At 41.3% G+C, this 21891-nt stretch overlaps 1 protein-coding gene across 1 annotated transcript in view; it reads left to right on the top strand.

The window, feature by feature from the left end:
* The first annotated feature begins 932 nt into the window (after nucleotides 1-932).
* LOC144762383 (uncharacterized) overlaps nucleotides 933-21891 on the top strand; it is a 73451-nt gene continuing 52492 nt past the window's right edge. The window contains exons 1-2 of the mRNA XM_078647553.1: nucleotides 933-1098; nucleotides 1374-1943. Of these exons, the coding sequence (XP_078503679.1) occupies nucleotides 942-1098; nucleotides 1374-1943 (727 nt within the window). The 5' untranslated portion in view covers nucleotides 933-941. The remainder of the gene's footprint in view (nucleotides 1099-1373; nucleotides 1944-21891) is intronic.

Below are 21891 nucleotides of genomic sequence, written 5' to 3'. Positions count from 1 at the left end.
TATTACCTACTTACTCTACTCCTTCCACTCCTTTTCTCAGTCCCTCTCTTCTCATAGTTCCTCACTCTTGTTCACTCACTCCGTCTCTATTACTCTTAGGGCCCGATGTAGGTAAAAGGGAATTTCCGATTCCAAAATACCGAGGCGGGCCGAATCGGTATTCTGAAATCGGAAAACGAGATGTAGGAAACAAACAGCGAAATAATAGGGAATCGGTCGGCATCGGTAATGTGAATCGGTACGTACCGAATCTGCATGGACCGAATCGGAAAGTACCGAATCGCCTACCACCGATTCGGAACTAGCCGAATCGGCTACCACCGAATCGGAATTAGCCGAGTCGGAAAAATCAGATTCGGCAATTACCGAATCGGAGGTATGAAAACACACCCATGGCCAAAAAGCCCATAGGAATGCATTGAAGAAACCGAATCGGCTATCTCCGAATCGGATGATACCGATTCGGATTTTACCGAATCGGTAATATCCGATTCGGAGATAGCCGATTCGGTAAAAGCCGCTTCAGCCAATGAGGTGGCTCCCCCTCCCCCTCCCAAACAGGGAGTGGCAACCCTGGCAGGTGCAGCCAATTAAGAACTTTCTGGAGAGCCAGCCTGAGCTGAGCAGTCACAGTTAGCAGCAGTGGGAGTAGGAGGTAGTGAACTGTTCAGAGCAAGATGGCAAACCAGAGTGAGAGCCAGAAGTCCAGCCAGAAGAGGAAGCCTAAGTTCAGCAGCACCGAGCTGCAGGTGTTGGTTGAGGAGGTGGTGAGGGTGCACCGGCAGCTATTCGGAAAGCTGTCCCTCAATGTGCCAGAAAGCACCAAGAGGAGGCTCTGGAGCGATATCGGTCAGAAGGTCAACGCTGTGGGTGTCACCCCCAGGTCCCTGGGTGAGCTGAAGAAGCGCTTCTACGACATCCGCAGCCTGACCAAACGGAAGATGGCAGAGATCCAGAAGCAGGCTGGAGTCACTGGTGGTGGCAGGAACCCGGCGCCACCCCTCACCGAGCTGGAGGAACTGGTCTCCAGCACCATTGAGAGGGAGAGCGTGACCGGAATTGGGACCCTGGACAGCTCAGCCAGAGCTACAGCTACAGGTAAGAGGCATGCGCATCAGGACACACCCTACCAGACACCTCCCCATTAGACACAATGCATAGCCAAACCCCAGCACAGTACTGTAACCAACATACAAGAGACAAGCATCATGGTACATCCAGTCAGCAGTAGGTATCAAAATATGGCAGTGCAGAATCACAAGACATGAAACAGTGGAACACATTCTACGGAGATGCTAGGACATGTGGAATGCTTTAATTGTACTGACTGTAATACATCGGCACTCTATTTACAAATGCTTCTTTGTACCTAGGGGCACCATCAGGCGGACAAACACTGCCAAAGGAGGCAGCAGCACCATCTACCACTGCACTCGCAGGGCCGAGCACGAGTCAGGCTGCCGAGGAGGAGGAGGAAAACACCATAGGCCTGGATATTGAGGGAGACCTGGAAATTGACTTTGATGCACCTCACTCCCCACAAATGCAAAGCACACCCTCCTTGCAATTCTCCCCAGAGAACTCCCCGACAAGGGAGCTCTTTCCACCTACACCAGCTCCTGCCACTGTGGCTCCAGTACACCCTGTCCTGGGAGCAGGGGCTCAGGCCCCGGCCAGCACCACACCCCCACCAGTGGCACCCCAGCCCACGCAGCAGGCGGGCAGCAGCAGTACCCGGCGCCGTGCCATTCCCACCACTGCAGACCCAGCACGGGAGGCCAGTGTGTTCCGGGGCCTCGAAGGCAATATGGTGAAGATCCAAAGGCAGCAGGCGAAATCCATCATGGCATGCCAACGCCAGCTCCTGCAGCACAACCTGCAGATGGGGGAAATGGTGAAAGGATTTCAGGCCTTTGTGGATTCCAACAAGGAGGCAGTAGCAGGTTTAGCCAGGCTAACCACTGCCATCACACAGTTATGTGGCAGAATGGAGGAGCAAGAGGTGGTGCGCAGGCGGGATGCCCGGGTGCAGAACCGCTCCTTGAGCCGCCTTGCTGCAGCAACGGCACAACTCTGTCAGCGTGGTGCCAACATGGAGTCTAGTCTAGCTCAAAATACCGCAGAGTTGACAAGGGGAATGGCCCGCATCACAACAGCAATGGAGGCCTTGATCATCTCTAACACTGCCGCAAATCCTGCCCTGGACCTGGGGGATGCTGGGGACAGCAGCAGCCGCAGCAGCCCGGCCAGCGCTGCGTCAGAGCCACGCAGGAGCACCAGGCGCTCCGCAGATGCCGCTGGTCATTCTGAAGGGGGTGAGGGACACCACAGTGGGGCTGCAAAGCGCTCAAAGAAATAGCCTAGCAAGGGCGGGTGAGGCAACCTGGACCCTAGACTTTTGTTTTCATTGACATTACACCTTTTTTTTGTTGCACATCAGTGCAGTAACTGTGTAGCAACAGTATTAAAAATTGCTTATTCAACACAACCATTCACCTGTCTGTGCATTTGTACTCACTCAGAAATAGTTTGCTGTTATCTCCTCACGTCTATATCTGCCATCACTTGGCGTACACACCCCAGCTGGCTGTGTTAGTGGCACAGCTTCATCGTCATCATGGTCCTCGTAGTCACTCAACTCCACCTCAGTGCCCTTCTTCACCGCAAGGTTGTGTAACATTGCACAGACAGCTATGATTTTGCAACAGGTGATGGGGGTGTACTGCCTTGCACCTCCACTCTTGTGCAGGCATCTAAACCTGCTTTTCCAGATGCCGAATGTCCTTTCCACAACATTCCTGGTGCTTTTGTGGGCACGGTTATACCTCCTTTGGCTGGGTGTAGAGGGGTTGAGGTAGGGGGTGAGAATGAATGAACGGAGGGCATATGCACTGTCGCCTAGAAGGAAAAGGGGTAAAATTACTTACATGCATACATGTATTTCACTTTGTTGTTTTTGGTTATGGGGGGCTGATGATGTGTCTCACCTAGGAGGTATCCTTCTCCAAATTCCCCAGCCATCAGCCGTGCATAGATGCCGCTCTGTTGGAAAATGTAGGAGTCGTGGGTACTACCCGGAAATTTTGCTACCAGGTCTGTGATGGTGCATTTCGCATTGCAGATCACCTGTACGTTGATGGTGTGAGTGGACTTCCGATTGCGGTAGATGTATTCTGTGTCAGATGGTGGGCAAATCGGAATGTGTGTGCCGTCTATGCAGCCAATGATGTGGGGGAATCTTGCCATCTGGTAGAAGTCTGCTTTGGTCTGTACAAGTTCTGCCTGGGTTGCAGGGAAGGAAATGTAGTGGGCCATCCTCTGGATCATGGCATCAAGGAACTTGTGGAAGAACCTTGACAGGCTGCTCTGGGTCACCCCTCCTGCCACAGCGACTACACTTTGGTAGCTGCCAGACGCCAGCAGGTGTAGGCAGCATAGCACCTGCACCTGCACAGGGATTGCGTGTGCCCTTGGGGTGGGGTGCTGCAACAGGGGTTGGAGGTCCCTAATGAGGTCTGTGATGGTCTCTGAGTCCAGCCTGTACCGCTGTAGGATCTCTGCATCTGTCAGCATGACCACGGTGATACGTTGTCTGTATACCTGCTCCTCTCTTTGCCATTCCCTCTCTCCTTGCTGCTGTAGCCGTAGCCGCCTCGCTATGACATAAAAAGCTGCCATCCTGCAAGTTGCAATGCATTTTGGGGCTGTTTTTATGGGTTGGAGTTGGTTACCACCTGATCGTAATCCATGGTAATTGCCGAGTGGATTCTACCGATTTTGAGCCAAAATCGGTGTTTCTGTGTCTCCCTACATCTCCCCATCTGTCCGAAGCGGGGATTTTCCCGATCGGTGAATCTACCGAATTGGTAGGTTCTCCGATTTGCCTTCTGTCCGATTCGGTGTCTCTACCGAATCGGTACATGCACCGAATCGGCTTATGTCCGATTCGGTGTCACTACCGAATCGGTACATGCACCGATTCGGTGTTTGCATCCGAATCGGTGTGTTACCGATTCGTACTGTATCCGATTTTCGGTATGTACGTATCGCATTCTTTTACATTCGGTAATCATTCCGATTCGGTTTTCGCTCCGATTTGTACTTTTTTTGGTGCCCTACATCTCGATGCCAGTATACCGATCGGTAAGGGCCCAGAATCGGTATTTTCGGCCGTTACCGATCGGTAACGGCCTACCTACATCGGGCCCTTAGTGTCTTTGACTGATCACTCTTTCACTACTTGTTCATTATGCTTTTTCTGTGTAGTTGAAGCACACTAAGGGGCATATTATGAACACAGCCAATAAAATTATTGCTGTTTTTATCGGCAGAAAACTGCTGCAAAAGTGGTTTTAGCGGCAGTTTTCTGCCGCAAAAGCTGCTTAAGCAACACATGTCTGCCGATAAAAGCTGCAAAACTTTTATTGCCTATGTTGATAATATGGCCCTATGTTATTTACATTTCTTTGCTGTTTCAATTATTCTTTTTCTGTTACTTCTTCTTTTCTGCTTTCTGTTTTTTCTCTCTGTTATTCCACATGTTTTAATCTTATTTTGAACATTCACTCATATTCTCTAAGAAACTCTTCTTTGTTATTGTTGTACTCTCTTTTTTTTCTTTCACTTCCTTATCTATTTTGTTTTTCACAATTATATCCTCTTCCCTCTTTTCTTAGGTAAATAAATCTATTAAACAGTATCTCTGGTTTAGACCCTATAGCTGTCTTTGTTTTAACATTACTCTCTGTTTACTTCCCTTATACTTACTCTTCTTTTTAAAAAAAAAAAATGTTGGTTCGCTCCCGGTTCGCGTACCAGTGAGCGAACCAGGAAACGAACCAAAAGAAATACAGCTTGCCAGAGTGCTAAACATTCTAGCAATTTTTTTTGAAAGGGGAGGTAGTTCTGAAAAGAATTTTTTTTAAATGTTTTTGTTGTTTTATATTTTTTTTTCATTTTTCTGAACATTTTTTGTTTTTTTTGTATTTTTTGAACAGTTTTATGTTTTTTTTGTTTTTTTGGGAGGGGAAACAACAAAAAACAGGCATTGGAAAGGGCTCAACAGGAGCAAAAAAAAATTTACTTTCTGGGGCGTTTAGAGCACTTGTGATTTTCATAAGCTCGGTTGATTAAGGTAATGCTCATATTGCCACATGAGAGTAATGCACCGCAATACAAACAGGTAAACTTCATATGGACAAAGTTGTCCTGAATGTTTGGCACGGTTTCCCGTGCCTCTGGTCCTGTCAAATATACCTGTGTTGATGTCGTGGCCACAGGAGTTGATGGGTTGTCCTGCAGGTCACGCATCTCTGCCCGGCTGTAGTTTAATGGATGCCACCTGCTCATGTGACGATGCATGGTGTAGTTGCCGAAGCTATACTTTTTTAAGGTGCCTCTAGATAAGGCCTCTTTACATATGAGGCACGTCACATATCTAGCATTAACTTTCTTCTGCCCTTCAGGTATTGAAAAAAACTGCCAAATAAAACTGGTTTTACGATGAGAAACCCAGGGCTCCTCTTGTAAAAACTGTGGTCCTTCTGTCTCCTCTTCCTCTTGTTCATCCTCTTCCTCCTCTGTGTTGCTTATGAACTGTGGAGGTGGTCCTCTCTTCCCATGAGGAGGTGGTGGTGGTGGTGGGGGTCCACCAGCTGAAGCTACCAATGAAGCCATTGCTCAAATATCAAAAAAGGTCTTCCTCTCACAAAGATGAAAGTCAGAGTGAGGAAAGAAGGAGGGGTTTTCATCATTTGGGAAAAACAATAGTTCTAAACCAATGAAAAGTGTTATTTTTAGGTCACCTGACCTAGCCTTACATCATTATGAAACCAAAAGTGAAATGAACCAATGAAAAGTTTTATTAACAAGTCACATGACCTGTTACGCTTATGTTACGCGCTGCGGAACCCGCCCCGGATCGCTTCTGGGTCGCTGCGCTTCGCGCCTCGGTTCGCGCTCCGGAGCACTTCCGGGTGCGCTAACGCGGCGCGTCATAAGACGCATTACGCGGCAACGCGATACATCGCGCTTTCGCGACGCGCCCCGGATCGCTTCCGGGGAGCTGCGCTTCGCGTCTCAGTTCGCGTACCGGAGCACTTCTGGGTGCGCTAACGCGGCGCGTCATAAGACGCATTACGCGACAACTTGATACGTCGCGCTTCCGCGACGCGTCACGATGTTGATTTCTAACGCGGCAGTTGTGCAAACGGAACGTTTACCGGTTCGCGGACCGGGTCGCGGCACCACATTGAGCTAACGGGAAGCTTCCCGGTTCGCGAACCGGGAGCGAACAAAAAATAATAATAATAAAAAAAAATATTAATAAACATATAAAATATATTTTTTGATTTAAAGAAGAATACATTTTACAGCTATAGATATTAGCTTTTAAAAAACCAATGAAATTCACTGAAAAAACCATAGGTTATAGACCATATATAGTTAGGAATTAGCATTTACAAAACCTTGAAAATTCACTGAAAAAACCATAGGTTATAGACCATATATAGTTAGGAATTAGCATTTAAAAAACCTTTTTTTACTCACACAAAACCATTGAAATTCCATATATAGTTAGTTGCACTAACTATATATCGCGCACCCGCAATCCACTGCTGATCATGTCACATATTACATCATTCATGACATGGTCAGTGACATCACTGATGACATCACTGATGACATCTCAAATGACATCACTGATGACATCACTGATGACATCTCAAATGACATCAATGATGACATCACTGATGACATCTCAAATGACATCATTGATGATATCACTATTGACATCACTGATAACATCATTGATGATATCACTATTGACATCACTGATGACATCATTGATGACATCTCAAATGACATCACCGATGACATCACTGATGACATCACTGATCACATCTCAAAATACATCACTGATGAGATCACTGATGACATTATTCATGTGATAATACGATGAACCTCTTCAGACTCTAATATAACCTTAGATACACTCAGTGTAAACAGACACTCACAGACTGTCACTCATCCATGGAGTTACTTACACACCTAGTCAGTCATGCAAAGAATCAATCACACCTCCATTTCCTCAACTATACAGTTATACACACCTTACTTATTCAATCATATACTAACACATATTTACTCTCTTATACAATCCCTGATACAAGTTCACAATGATCCATACAGCCACTCACACATTCACTGGCTCTTATGCACAGTTATTTATATATGTCAACTCTCACATGTACTGTGTTTTACATATGTATTTACTTTGACATGTAGCACTGAGATATCCATTCACTCACCAATACACTCATGCACACAGTCAACCGCCCATACAGCTGTTTCCACATGCACTTTTGAACCCATACATCTAGTGAATCATCTGCTCACACATCTATGCACAGAGTCATACACTTCCCAGCCAGCCACACACACACTCAGTCTCCCATACAAATACTTGGACAATCAATCAATAACCCATACAGTTACTCATATAGCTACTGATCAACACATGCAGCAGTTTACAGAACAACAGACATAATGATGCACAAATTAAGACAGTTTAGTCACTAACCCATGCACTCAGTGAGACACATTTAATCACTCACTCATACAGTCGGTCATGCACCTACTAAATCCTTCATCCAGACACTTATACATCCACTCATTCTTCAATATGTAAGACATATTTTAACTTTACAGAAACATACAGTCATTGGATGTTGTCATCAGTGATGTCATCAGTGATGTCATTTGAGATGTCATCAGTGATGTCATCAGTGATGTCACTGACCATGTCATGAATGATGTAATATGTGACATGATCAGCAGTGGATTGCGGGTGCGCGATATATAGTTAGTGCAACTAACTATATATGGAATTTCAATGGTTTTGTGTGAGTAAAAAAAGGTTTTTTAAATGCTAATTCCTAACTATATATGGTCTATAACCTATGGTTTTTTCAGTGAATTTTCAAGGTTTTGTAAATGCTAATTCCTAACTATATATGGTCTATAACCTATGGTTTTTTCAGTGAATTTCATTGGTTTTTTAAAAGCTAATATCTATAGCTGTAAAATGTATTCTTCTTTAAATCAAAAAATATATTTTATATGTTTATTAATAATTTTTTTATTATTATTTTTTTTTGTTCGCTCCCGGTTCGCGCACCGGGAAGCTTCCCGTTAGCTCAATTTGGTGCCGCGACACGGTCCGCGAACCGGTAAACGTTCCGTTTGCGCAACTGCCGCGTTAGAAATCAACATCATGACGCGTCGCGGAAGCGCGACGTATCACGTTGTCGCGTAATGCGTCTTATGACGCGCCGCGTTAGCGCACCCGGAAGTGCTCCGGTACGCGAACTGAGACGCGAAGCGCAGCTCCCCGGAAGCGATCCGGGGCGCGTCGCGAAAGCGCGACGTATCGCGTTGCCGCGTAATGCGTCTTATGACGCACCGCGTTAGCGCACCCGGAAGTGCTCCGGAGCGCGGACCGAGGCGCGAGGCGCAGCTCCCCGGAAGCGATCCGGGGCGCGTTCCGCAGCGCGTAACATAAGCGTAACAGGTCATGTGACTTGTTAATACAACTTTTCATTGGTTCATTTCACTTTTGGTTTCCTAATGATGTAAGGCTAGGTCAGGTGACCTAAAAATAACACTTTTCATTGGTTTAGAACTATTTTTTTCCCAAATGATGAAAGCCCCCACCTTTTTTCTCACTCTGACTTTCAACTTTGTGAAAGGAAGACCTATTTTGCTTACTCAGAAATGGCTGCAGTAGTAGCTGCAGCTGGTGCACCCCCACCACCTCCTCATAGGAAGAGAGGACCACCTCCACAGTTCATTCCAAACACAGAGGAGGAAGAGGATCAAGAAGAGGAAGAGGAAATACAGTTTTTACAAGAAGAGCCCCGGGTATCTCATCATAAAAATAGTTTAATTTGGCAGTTTTTTTCTTTTCCTGAAGGACAGAAAAAAGTTAATGCTCGGTATGTGACGTGCCTCATATGCAAAGAGGACTTATCTAGAGGCACAGATAAGAAGTATAGTTACGGCAACTATACTATGCACCGTCACATGCTGAGGTGGCATCCACTAACTTACAGCCGGGCACAGATGCGTGACCTCCAGGACAATCCACCAACTCCTGTGGCCAGGACATCAGCAGAGGTATCTCTGTCGGGGCCAGAGGCACGGGAAACAGTGCCAAACATTCAGGATAACTTTGTCCACATGAAGATTGTCTGTTTATATTGCGGTACTTTACTTTCATGTGCCAATATGAGCATTAACTTAATAAACAGAGCATTTGAAAACCACAAGTGCTCTAAACGCCCCAAAAAATAAAACATTTTTTGCTCCTGTTGAGCCCTTTCCAATGCCTGTTTTTTGTTGTTTCCCCCCCCAAAAAACCAAAAAAAACATAAAATTGTTCAAAAAATACAAAAAAAACAAAAAAAATTCAGAAAAATAAAAAAAATATAAAACAACAAAAACATTAAAAAAAAGTTCTTTTCAGAACTACCTCCCCTTTATAAAAAAATTGCTAGAATGTTTAGCACTCTGGCAAGCTCTATTTCTTTTGGTTCGCTTCCCGGTTCGCTCGCCGGTACGCGAACCGGGAGCTAACCAAAAAAAAGTTTTTAAAAAAAAGAAGAGTAAGTATAAGGGAATTAAACAGAGAGTAATGTTAAAAGAAAGACAGCTATAGGGACTAAACCAGATATACTGTTTAATAGATTTATTTACCGAAGAAAAGATGGAAGAGGATATAATTGTGAAAAACAAAATAGATAAGGAAGTGAAAGAAAAAAAGGAGAGTAGAAGAATAACACAGAAGAGTTTCTTAGAGAATGTGAGTGAATGTTCAAAATAAGATTAAAACATGTGGAATAACAGAGAGAAAAAACAGAAAGCAGAAAAGAAGAAGTAACAGAAAAAGAATAATTGAAACAGCAAAGAAATGTAAATAGCATAGGGCCATATTATCAACATAGGCAATAAAAATTTTGCAGCTTTTATCGGCAGAAATGTGTCGCTAAAGCCGCTTTTGCGGCAGAAAACTGCAGCTAAAACCGCTTTTGCAGCAGTTTTCTGCCGATAAAAACAGCAATAATTTTATTGGGTCTGTTCATAATATGCCCCTTAGTGTGCTTCAACTACACAGAGAAAGCATAATGAACAAATAGTGAAAGAGTGATCAGTCAAAGACACTAAGAGTAATAGAGATGGAGTGAGTGAACAAGAGTAAGGAACTATGAGAAGAGAGGGACTGAGAAAAGGAGTGGAAGGAGTAGAGTAAGTAAGTAATAGAGAAAGGAATGAGGGAAGTAGCAAAGGCAGGAAAATGAGAGTTAAAGAAATGAAGCAGTGGAACTAATAGTAGTTAAATGTGATAGAAATGTAACGAAAAGAGTACAAAACATTTACCTTATAATTGTCGTTAACTTAGTCACTTGTTATTTTTATACTTTCAATCTGTGACAGAGAGAACAAACATTTGAAAAATATTAAAACATGTATTTAAAAATTAGAAAAGACAAGGCAAAAGATTGAAGGACAAACAGTTTTTCAACAACTTTGACACTTACAGAAGCTTCTGCTTCTCCAGGCCCCCTACACAGTCCTAAAGATATACATTTTAAACTAACAGTATCTTGATGCAGATGAACTAAGGCCTATCTTGGAACATGGTGCATCTTTTGCACTGCTGTTGTCTCACAAAAGTGACGCAATGGCAGCGCAAAAGAGGTGCACAATCATCATAAAACTGTTCCTAACATTTTAAATGATTGTTTCAGGATGGCAATAAGGTGTGTCCTATCCAGACGTTTGTTTCAGGTGAGGCCTACTCAGGGTTGCAGATCAAATTTAGCCTTGTTAAAGAGTACAGAGGAGATAATACATGTGCAGGCCAACCAATAAAGTTCAGACTTCCTCTGTTTCCCTGGAGAGGCCTAAACTTCATCTGCACAATTTGATTCGTAATGTTACGAAACACAGGTAATATATTTGAAAAATTTGCCATTTCTTTTGCTCATTTCACAATCACATCACTTGTGTTTCCTTTGGTTAGGTATCTCATTGTGCAGATGTAGTCCAGCATATGAAAGAGTACGCACTGCATGCAACAACTTTGACACTTACAGAAGCCTCTACTTCTCCATGCCTCCTACACAGTTCTAAATGTACATCATAAATACAAACAGTACAGAATTAATTATACATGTTAAATGGTTTATTTTTGCTGTTCTCAGAATGTATCAAATTTCACTAAAAACAGTGACTTGAAGGTATTCATCATATAACAGCGGGGAAAAAAAAACAAAATCAAAATGATTGTGTTTAAAAAACCCATATAACATAACCAATCAGAAATCAGAACTCCTCAAAAGTAACTTCATTTCCATGACGTTGAAGGATGTCCTATGAACAGCTTACACTCGGTTGTGCTGTTTTTATTTTCAGCCCGCCACTTTCTGTAAGAAAACCTCCATCGTTTTGAGAAATATGTTACATACAATAAATGACTTCTCGCTCTCTACCACACGCTTCCACAAGGCCAAATCATGTAAGAGCCATTTATAACTCTTGGATTTCTTGTAAGCAAATCCCGTCATTTTCTATTTCCGGAACTTTCAGAAAGAAAACGTTCAAGATAACTTTCACAATCCTAGACTAGTAATATCTTACCCTTCTTGCTCACTCATGTTCTACATTTCCTATGACACTGATACTGCTTACTATGAAGCAGATTTACACTACCTCTATGACTACTACAATTATTTAATTCTCTACATCACTTTTAATCACAAAGCAATATAAAACAGTAGATAAAATTATATCAACCCCTAGAATCATTATACGCCAGTTACCTACCCTAAATTCTCTTTTCTGAAAACAGAAAGTAAGAATATTTGTAAGTAAAAAGGCAACATTGTATCGTAGTCAAATGGCAATAATTTACGAAACAGCAAATTTTTTTACAATTTCAATAAGCTGTGTAATAAGCGGATCTTGTCAAATGACCATCATGCAATATAATAGCTGCAGTTACAAATGTTCTTCCTAAAATCAACGACTGTGTAGCCACAACATTTGTAATTAAAGTTGAAGACTTACTTTCATCAGGTTTATATCATTGGATTTTTAAAATGACATTATAATCAAAATGTTGGACCAATAATCTAGACAGCATTGCAGACTTACATTCCCTCTACTCCATGTTTTGATTGGCTGCTTGAATTAGCTTATAAAATGAAACAGTTTTTCTGAACTCATTCAAAGTACAGTTATTTTTCCATGACGTCAAGTGTTATGGTAAGAAGACCGTTTGCTTTGGGAAATACTCTGTTGTCCTTCAACTAATCTGTGCCCACCACTTTCTGTAAGAAAATCTTCTTTTTTTCCAGGAACTATTGTCTCTGTACTACACTTATCCTCAAGGCCAAATAGTGTAGGAGCCATTAGAACCTCTTGAAATTCCTCAGAGCACATCCCGAGATTCTTTCCCTAAAATTTTGGGTTTAAAAACACCAGGTAAGAATTTTTAAGGTCATACGGCAATTTTTTGGGGAAAGTTAAAACAGAATCGTTGCAGAATGACCAGCCGTTTCTAGACTTTAAATAAGCTGTGTAATGTCCTGATGTTATTGAAGGACCATCATGATATATAATTGCTGCAGTTACAAAAGTCCTTCCTGATATTGACAACTGCGAAGCTACACATTTTTTTATTAAAGTTGTCAATTTTGTTCCATCAGGCCTACATCGTTGGAACATTAAAATGACATACTGGCCATATGTTCGTATAAATAATGTTGACATCATTTCAGATTTACATTGGCTACACTCCATGTTGTGATCAGCTGCTTTTACTAGCTTATTAAAAGACACTGATTTACTGTCTGGCAAAGTTAAATATATAAATCTTTCTGAGTCTACACTAGTAGTACTTGATACCCTACAGTTCTCGCAGTCATGCTGCCATTGATAAGAAAGCCCAAACAGGTGATCTACATCTACACCTTCAGCATGCAATACATCAAGCATATACATTAAAAACTCCTGACAATCTTGCTGAATATTTTGAGAGAATTGTGTTTGACCTGAACATCTGTCTAACAGATTTCGAATTTCAGACACACTTTCTATTTTTGTTCTATCAGTGCTACATTTCTCTAACACAGAATTCAACAAACTGCAAAATCTGTGATCCGAATTGACCATAATCTCTTCTTTTACATTTTCTAGAGAAAACAAAACATTAACCACTACATTAGCATAGCAGTTGACACCAGAACTGTTTTCAAATTGAAAACCAACAACATCTTCAACAGAATCCTTTTTCTTTCTGCTTACAATTTCAGGTTCATCAACTTTTCGTCTTTTTGCTACAACCTCCCTAGTATTGGTCACATTTCTTCGTTTCCGGCCTACCACACGTTTCTCAAACAAAGGATATTGAGGCAAATGTGGCGCATACTCTCTTCTTAACCAATTGTATTCCTTAACACAATCTAGATCCGCACAAATGTTTGTGACATCACACTCAATCAAGTACAATCCCGATAAAGTTCTAACTCGTGACAATGCCACATATGCCATACCCTCCTTGAACACAGAACTGCCAATATTCACCAATGCACTGTCTACACTTAAACCTTGTGATTTATGGATTGTCACCGCATATGCCAAGCAAACAGGAAACTGCTTACGGCGAACATATAAGTCTTTTACAAGCAAAAATCTAGCAGAACAACGACCAATTAGCTGTACTTCCTCAATGCCATCAAATGTAATTTTTAAAAATTCAATTTCATCTCTATTTCTGTATTTCACAAAATCAACAACATTACCCATTGATCCATTTACCAGACCTCTTTCAACATGTAAATTCCTTCTTAAAATTATACGGCAATTTAAGCACACATTCAGAGTCTTTTCAAAACCTGCAGTTTTAGATATAGTCTTCTCTAATGAATCCAATTTTGTTTTCAAATTCTCAGACAAAATAATTGTTGATCCCATATGCTCTACTCTGTCAATAGCTTCCAGTTTCACAATCTCTTGGTTTTCTAAATGCAAAATTTTGTTGTTGAAGATGGCACATTCTGCAAGAGTTGGCATCAAACATATTCCAGATTTCTTCTCAGTAATTTTCTGAAAAATATTCTCAGGCACAATGTCTTGTTCTGGATATAAATTTGACAGTAATCGTGCATGTAAAGCTTGTTTCCCATGCTCGGTCACTTTTCCAATTCTAACATCTTGTAGAATATTCTTGTAAACTTCATCCTTCGCCTGACGCATATTTTCATGCAGCTCAGCATAATTGAAGTTTAACCATATATTGACGTTGCCAATGCTCCCTAGGCACTTCCTGGTATCTTCATGCGTGAGCATTTTGAACACAGGTTGTCCTTTCACTGGTGTCAGCTGCAGAAGATCTCCGAAAACAATGATGTGTTTGCCACCAAATAACACATCATACTCTGTTTTAAGAACTTCTTGCATTCTCAAATGCACAAAGGCAAGCATGACATTGGAAACCATGCTTACTTCGTCAATGATAAGAAGTTTCATTTTCCTCAAGACTCTTGAAACTTCACAACAAGCATCTCCAGATAACTTGTGGTATTGTAATTTGTTATCATGCTCCACTGGCAGCATCAGTAGACGATGCAAAGTAATACCTTTAATGTTATGTGCTGCCAGTCCAGTTGGAGCGGTGACAACACAAGACAGCGATGACTCAGTCCTTTCCTTCAAATAACATGAAATTGCTTTAATGAGGAAACTCTTTCCAGTTCCCGCTTCTCCACTCACGTACAGTCGGACAGGCTTCAACGACGTACATGAGCACTCTTTCTTCTCATGACTTAATCCGTGATCAATTTGCTTGGTAACTTCGTCATATATTTTCCTCTGCTCAACGTTGAGTTGTCTTTCCAAATCTTCTAAGTTAACCGCATCCTCCTGAGCATGTGCCATGCCTCTTTCCACTTCATTCATGGCAGTGGCAGCTTCATTTTCGATAACAGGTCCTCCTAGTGGATCCTGACTCAATGAAACAGAACTCTGACTGTCCTGAGAACTGTCTCTGGCAATCTCGGCTGCAATCGTTGCTTCCTGCTCGATTTCCGCATTCAACATTTCTACATATTTGGGAAAAGCAGGACATTCTATGGTCTCCTTGGCGGCAGTGAAAGAGTCTTCATAACAGAGGAAATCTCCAAGCAGTTCCTCTTCTGCATGCCAAGGCTTGAAAAGTTGCAAAAGTGCTAAATAGAAAAACTCCTTTTTTTCAGGAGATTCGCCACTCAATTTTCGATGGTTTACCAAGTGGCATTTTCTTTGCTTGACCAGACATCCCTCACTTCCAATTACAGCATACACTCCTTTATCAATATCTTCTTTGATGTTCCTCTTGAATATGTAATTTTGTAGAACCTCATACAGACAAACATTCTCGAGGTGACTGCTTCGATTTGGATAATATGTATCCAACATGTTGGTCTTCAAAATGTCGGTACTGTTTGGCTCCTTTTCCGCCAAATACTCAATTTCCCGCACAGGTTTCAGAACTCGATTACGCGTTGCAGCAAGACCAAGACTCGCCCAAACAATACTCCTAGATTTGGCATAGAGACTTGCTGAAGACAACCGGTCAGAACATTCGTAAGCTCCGATTTCTCGATGCGACAACATCTTCAGACTGAAACTGTACAACTTCTTACTGAGGCTCTTTTCATGGGAAATGTCCTCCCACATATCCTTCAATTCTGTCTTTTCTGTTTTGGTGATGTAAGATGTCACATACCGAGCCACAGCCATACAGTTATCAGCCACAAACTGTATATCCATGTTAGCATTCCACATGGACAAAATCACTGGGTTGTAGTCGTTGATGTACTTGGATTCTTCGTTCCTCTTCAAATTGTATGTGTTTTTAGGTGATTTCTTCATCACATTATGTCGCAGCGAAGACATCAAACTGTTCACTCTTCCTTTAGAAATCACCGGTCGTGGAAAGGCGAAACGACATTTGGTGTAGAACTTGTCCTTGTTTCTGAATTTACGACGACAGTACTTTCCGCAACGATGGCTTTGGAAGCGTAGAACTTGTTCTCTTAGGTTTTTGTCCTCCTTTGCGTTTGGAACAGCACATGTAGAATACTGTTCTATGAAACTCATCACTAAGTCTTCTGGATCTGTTCCAAATTTAGGTGCATCCTTGATCCACAGCAGCATATGTATATGAGGAGCACCTCTTGCTTGGTACTCCTTTCTCCAGAAGAAATCCAACACCTCTCCAAGAGGTGGATTCTTCTTATTCATGATGAAAGACATCATAGCTTCAAATCTATGATTGAAGTACCTGCATACATTGACTGGATCCAAAGAGCACAGTTCTCCGGGTGTCTTGAATTCGATGTTTTCGATGTTTCCATTTGCCTCTCGTAGAAATTCAAGTAAGTCTTCCCAGCCATACTCGGCACAGCTCAGAGTGAGGAACCATGTGGGAGTTCCTAAGTTCCTCAGCATACATTTTAAATCACCATGACGACGGTACCAGTACTCATTAGTACCACCCTGACACGCCATGAGATTAATCAGGTGACAATCCAAAATACTGTCTTGGACATTGACTTTATCCATAAAGTCACTTGCCGAGATGTTTTGCATCTGTATACCACTTTTCAAGATGTGGTTCACTGCATATGACAGTCCAGACAGATCGCTTTCAAACAGGAGATGAAACAAATAGGGAATGCATTGTCGAAACCTAGCATCTTCTGCATACAATCGTAAAGTCCGGTATTCAGAAGCAGGAATTTGATGAGGTCGCTCATCATATCTTCCTCCTTGACCTGTTGGAAATAGCTGTGGGAAACACCGAGCTTCCAAACTTTCCTCCCAGACACTAATGGGACTCCCTTTGGCTTGTTTCATTTGAAACAACTCAATAGCATTCCCCATGACTTCCTTGGAATGCAAAGGATGAATACTATAATGTTCATATATTTGTTCACTTTTAGAGGGTTCTACTTTCTCAATTTGACCAGCACACAAATCGCTATCCTCTTCCTCACTTACTTCCTCTTCTGCAACATATACATTCTTATAGTACTTATTATTTTTTTTCAAATACAATGTTGCCTTTTTGAGTTTCCTAACATCCACTAAATCTTGCCATATTTTTTTTATTCTTTGTCGGAACCCCATTAACTAAGATAACCAGAGGTTCCTCTTCCACTTTTTCTACTCCAATTGTGTTAATGTTTTTCTTCAAATCTAGAGGCAAATAAACAACTCTTCCCTTTAATCCTCTCTGTAAATCTGATGGAGGCAATTTCCCTGTCTTTGGCTCCATTCTTACAATAGCCTGAAAGGGATGGATACTTTGAATCAAAATAGATTCATAAGTATTTAAATCCTTCAATTCAGAAGGAATCTCAACCAATTCCAGATTATTATGAACCGCTCTAGCAGGCATCTGGTTTTGATTTAATTTATTACAACAATAAGTACACACACGTTGATCCGATCCCAAATCAAAACAATTTTCTACCATCAAGTATGTAGCAAAATCCTTCAATTCACTATTATTTTCCCTTTCACTTTTTGCATATAAATCCACTAACTTAGTCTGATTCTTATAATAAGTGCGTCGACAACACACAAGTGAAATTAGGCCTCTCACTTGATTTCACCCGAAACGTGGCAATTTCCTTCTGAAAATTATCTGTACTGGAAACCTGTACACTATCTTCCACATTACCCTCTTCTTCTGGGTCAATTTCAACATTCTCCTCTTTACTTCCAAAGTAACAAAACTCAATTTCTTCACACATATTCTTCACATCTATTTCAGAACCATGCAAAAGAGCAGCGCATAATTGTTTAAGCATAACTGCTGGACTCTTAGCATAATACAACATTCTAACTAATTTCCTCACTTTATTATGATGCACTGCTAGCATCCTGAAATGATGAAAAACACTCTGGCATACTCTCCTGGAAAGACAAGCCAGTGAATGACCATGCAAACCTGTCACTTCTCTCACTCTGCAAGGATCTAATTCTTGCAACAACTTCATTTTCTGCTTCAAACTTTTCTTATTAAATGTCCGTACAAAATCACAAAGCAAATTGATGGAATCCTGTCGCACACTGCAAATACTACTACACTTCCAGGTGTACACAGGTCCCTTAGGACGTCGTCCTAAAACCTCATTACCTAACATCTCTTCTGCCTCTGTTGTCACAAGTTTTTCTTTTTCAACTGGACAACCATCTTTCACCTCATAAGCTCGGCCGCTGGTGTCAACTGCATGCACCAAATCATTATCCTGGAAATAACTCTCCTCATTGAAAAATGCCTCACAGCTTGAACTATGCATCCATTCTCCGGAAAAAACTTCACAAAAATTACTACGATTAACTATTCTCTTCCATCTACTATTTCTTTTGAAATCATAAATTGCCTTGTTTAGCTTCCTAATTCTATTGATTATCAAAATAAATAACTTTCGTTTAATTTCAAATGCCTGATCAATAACTTTCTCAACTTTTTTTTTTCTCTTATAAAAAACCACTTTCTGTTGACCTTTCTTAATATTTTTTAACAAATTGCCAATTATCCTGTTGCGGAACATTCGTTTACGAATGTCCCTAAACTGTTGTTTCCTTCTACTATCATGCACAGAGTTATCTCTTGCTCTAGCAGTAACATTTTTGATTGGCCTTTCCTTTCCGTTTAAATTGCTTCTCTTTTTTTGGACAAAAACATTTTCTGTAGTACTACTTTTTTTTCTAGAAATGTTTCTTATGAATGTTTTCGTGGTCTTACCCGGTGCTTTCTTGGTGACTTGACGATTTTTTATTGTAGAGGACTGCTGCAGTAAGTGATTGACCTGCTGTCTTTGACGTTTTGTAGCCTTTCTCATTCTATCCTTAGTTGGCATTCTCAAAATTTGAAATGATCTGCAGTTGAATCTGTGGTAAAATATAATAAAAAATGTTATTAACCACTATTACCAAACAGTAAATCAATAACAGTCATCAAAAACTTAACACACTACTTGACATTTTTACATATAATATTTTTTAGTGCTTTGGCAAATTTAGAATACAGAAATAGCAGAAAAGAAATGGAATTCTTCTTCATTTTACCTGTCCTGTTTTATATGTGAATCTGATCTAATTTTATGAGCATATTTTAATATTTCATTGAAGACACTACACATAACCTGTTTTTGAAGGTGTGTTTAATTTAAAATTAAACAGTTTACATTTTTACTTTTCATTTATTGTAAATTTTCAAAATAAATGTTTATAGTTCCATAGGCTCAAGCAGGTCAGCTTCCCACCCTATGTCATACAATTCTGACAAATCAGCATCCTCATCATGTTCTTCATCATCCTCAGGATTTAAATCATCCAAGGGATCTACTTCCACTGACGTTTCAATTACAAGTTCAATGATGAGGTCGAGATCAACTGATTGCTGATTGTCACTCATGTTGATGTTGTCGTTATCTTTAAAGAAAGAGAACAACAATGAGATGTTGCAGAGTAAGAGACAAATCTCAGAGATTATAATAGTAAATTTGTTTAACAAGAGTAACATTTTGCAGCTATTATTTAGCCATGTCCAGCGATGCTGAGGAGGTGAGGCCTATGTCCAAGTTTTCAGTGAACAGGACTCATCTCTTCTTAACCTTGGATAAGCCTCACCGACTCTGTGTCCCCTGCTCATACTTAAATGTACAGGGGCAGATTTATGCTAAGTGGCGCATCCCCACGGTTACACCAGTTAATGTGCACCGCTGCTCTGCCACCCATAGTGTGCCGCATTTACAATGTGGAGCACCATTGAGCAAAAACAGCACAGATGCGTCACGAATCTGTGCCGCAAAAGCAGCACATTGCAGGAATCACGTCATAAGCGCGACATGTCTACTGCAATGCACAGGAGGAAGCCTCACATTGCATGGTGCATCACTTCTTATGCCTGTTTCAAACAGGCGTAAGGATTTGATTCAGCAATGCTATAAAGCTGACTCAGTGAAATCTTCTAAATTTCACTGTGTTAGTTTTACAGGGCTTTCATGCAAATTAATGCATACCTTGCAACAAAACACCTATATGAAAACTGACGCAGGTTTCATGTGGCACAGGACTTTACAGCATGACACATCTGCCTAGATGCATCAAGTTGTAAATATGTCGCCACATAGCAAATCTTTTGCACCGCCGCTGCGTCACAAAAGTGACGCACAGTGACGCAAAAGAGACATACACCTATCATAAATCTGTCCCTAACATTTTAAATGATTAATTCAAGATTACGATAAAGTGTGGCCTATCTAGAGGTTTGTTTGAGGTGAGGCCTATTCAGAGTTGCAGATGAAATTTACGCTTGTTGAAGAGTACAGAGGAGATAATACATGTGAAGGCCTACCAATGAAGTAAGTCATATCCACTTCACTCTTCAACAAAGGCCAGACCTTTTCTGTGTCCATGGACAGACCTAAACTTCATCTGCACAATGTCATTCGTAAACTTAGGAAACACAGGTGATGTAATTGAAAAATGTGGAGTTTCTTTTCCTCATTTCACAATCACATCACCTGTGTTTCCTTTGCTTAGGTATCTCATAGTGCAGATGGACTCTAGCATATAAAAGAGTACACATAAGTTGAGCAGTGTATACAACAAATTTGACATTTACAGAAGATTCAGCTTCTTATCTTGTTGGAGATGAAATGAGGCCTGTCTTGCAACATGGTGCATCTTTTGCATCACTGCTGCATCGGTTTCATGTGGCACGGGACTTTACAGCATGACACATCTGCCTAGATGCATCAAGTTGTAAATATGTCACCACATAGCAAATCTTTTGCACCGCCGCTGCGTCACAAAAGTGACGCACAGTGACGCAAAAGAGACATACACCTATCATAAATCTGTCCCTAACATTTTAAATGATTGATTCAGGATGACGATAAGGTGTGACCTATCCAGAGGTTTGTTTAAGGTGAGGCCTACTCAGGGTTGCAGATGAAATTTACGCTTGTTGAAGAGTACAGAGGAGATAATACATGTGAAAGCCTACCAATGAAGTAAGTCATGTTCACTTCACTCTTGAACAAAGGCCAGACCTCTTCTGTGTCCGTGGACAGACCTAAACCTCATCTGCACAATGTCATTCGTAAACTTAGGAAACACAGGTGATGTAATTGAAAAATGTGGAGTTTCTTTTTCTCATTTCACAATCACATCACCTGTGTTTCCTTTGCTTAGGTATCTCATAGTGCAGATGGACTCTAGCATATGAAAGAGTACACATAAGCTGAGCAGTGTATACAACAATTTTGACATTTACAGAAGATTCAGCTTCTTATCTTGTTGGAGATGAAATGAGGCCTGTCTTGCAACATGGTGCATGTTTTACATCACTGCTGCATCGGTTTCATGTGGCACGGGACTTTACAGCATGACACATCTGCCTAGATGCATCAAGTTGTAAATATGTCGCCACATAGCAAATCTTTTGCACCGCCGCTGCGTCACAAAAGTGACGCACAGTGACGCAAAAGAGACATACACCTATCATAAATCTGACCCTAACATTTTAAATGATTGATTCAAGATTACGATAAAGTGTGGCCTATCCAGAGGTTTGTTTGAGGTGAGGCCTACTCAGGGTTGCAGATGAGATTTACGCTTGTTGAAGAGTACAGAGGAGATAATATATGTGAAGGCCTACCAATAAAGTAAGTGATGTCCACTTCACTCTTGAACAAAGGCCAGACCTCTTCTGTGTCCGTGGACAGACCTAAACCTCATCTGCACAATGTCATTTGTAAACTTAGG

The sequence above is a fragment of the Lissotriton helveticus genome, chromosome 6, assembly GCF_964261635.1.
Source record: "Lissotriton helveticus chromosome 6, aLisHel1.1, whole genome shotgun sequence".
NCBI classification, from domain to species: Eukaryota; Metazoa; Chordata; class Amphibia; order Caudata; family Salamandridae; genus Lissotriton; species Lissotriton helveticus.
The sequence above is the reverse complement of the archived record's forward strand: the minus strand, read 5'-3'. Positions and strand labels throughout refer to the sequence as shown.